A 1,270-nucleotide genomic window follows, 5' to 3' on the forward strand; every position below is an offset into this window, starting at 1 on the left:
CAGCCGTAATGCTCTGACCATCCATCCAAACATTTTTAACAGATTTCTGTAGCCAAAATCGGTTCGAGGTCAGTAGGCACAACCAGAGTTCATACATAAGGCACACTCGATTTTTGAGAAAATTAAAGGATTTTAAGTGTGGAAAATCCGTTATACAGAAGAAAAGAATATATCGTGATATATGTCGTTACCGCACGTGCTTCAAATTATATCGCGATATCAATTTTAGGCCATATCGCCCAGCCCTACTCAGGATGTTCTGTCCTCTGTGCTGTTGCATGCTGGGACAGCAGGTTGAGGGTCACAGATGCTAACAGACTCAATAAACTGATCACGAGGCCAGTAATGTTGTGGTGATGGAGCTGGACTCCGTTAGGGTGGTGTCGGAGAAGGATGTTGTCCAAGATAAGGAAAATGCTGCACAATACCTCCCACCCACTCCATGACATGCTGGCCAATCACAGGAGCGCGCTCAGGGAGAGACTGAGATTACCCACAATGCACCACTGAACAACACAGGACATCATTCCTGTGGACATCTCTGTACCATCCATCTAACACACAGTGAGGTCGTCTATGGTAAAATAAGGTTTTACAGGTTACATTGGAGCTGTTTCTTATATTTGTAACATGTTATTGTATTAGTCTGTTGCTGTTGTCATGGAGAGACTGACCACATCATGTCCTCAGGGAGTAATGAAGTACAACAACACAATTAGGCTGAACGGCCCAAAGCAGAGCAACATGGCGGCTTCCACAAACCAGCAGCCGCTCACGTGTGATTTTCATTCATTCTGATTTTATTATTTCAGTTCTTCAGCTGACACAGCTCACAGGAACCTTCCTCCCTGCAGCTGTGACTCTAAATCAAACCTTAAACCTGAAGATAATCTGACCTGAGTCGTGTGTGGAAACAGCTTCAGTTACAGCTGAGCTGAAGTTCTGAGCAGCTCTGCAGGTGGACACCAGGTGGTGCTGCAGGTCGCCTCATCTCCACTGAATGCGCTGCAGCCACAAAGGACTGTTGCTGCCTTCAGCTTAAATCCAGGATCAAAACTGGAAAGCAGGAATATTTTTATGTTCTCAGAGCTGAAACTCTGATTCTGGTCTTTCAGTCCCTGCTGGACCCGAAAACCCTCGCAGAGTGCTGGCCCCCAGATGGCTTGATGCCTGGTGAGTTTCCTGTTTCCCTGAGTGAACCCTGAACATCATGAACGTGTGTGTAAGAGGAAGGAGTGTGTTTACCTCAGGCACTGTTCCTGCAGCGTGT

The 1,270-nt window shown here is 46.5% G+C and overlaps 1 protein-coding gene across 2 annotated transcripts in view; it reads left to right on the forward strand.

Annotated features, from left to right (window-relative positions):
* The window catches only part of fam53c (family with sequence similarity 53 member C), a 10,147-nt gene that overhangs the window by 6,399 nt on the left and 2,478 nt on the right, over nucleotides 1–1,270 (forward strand). For both annotated transcript variants that reach the window (XM_005750236.1, XM_005750235.1), the window contains exon 2: nucleotides 1,116–1,173. In XM_005750236.1, coding sequence (XP_005750293.1) covers nucleotides 1,167–1,173 — 7 coding nt within the window. In that variant the 5' untranslated portion in view covers nucleotides 1,116–1,166. The remainder of the gene's footprint in view (nucleotides 1–1,115; nucleotides 1,174–1,270) is intronic.

This window comes from Pundamilia nyererei, unplaced genomic scaffold, assembly GCF_000239375.1.
Source record: "Pundamilia nyererei isolate P.nyererei 1_Seehausen unplaced genomic scaffold, PunNye1.0 scaffold00266, whole genome shotgun sequence".
In the NCBI taxonomy this organism is placed as follows: Eukaryota; Metazoa; Chordata; class Actinopteri; order Cichliformes; family Cichlidae; genus Pundamilia; species Pundamilia nyererei.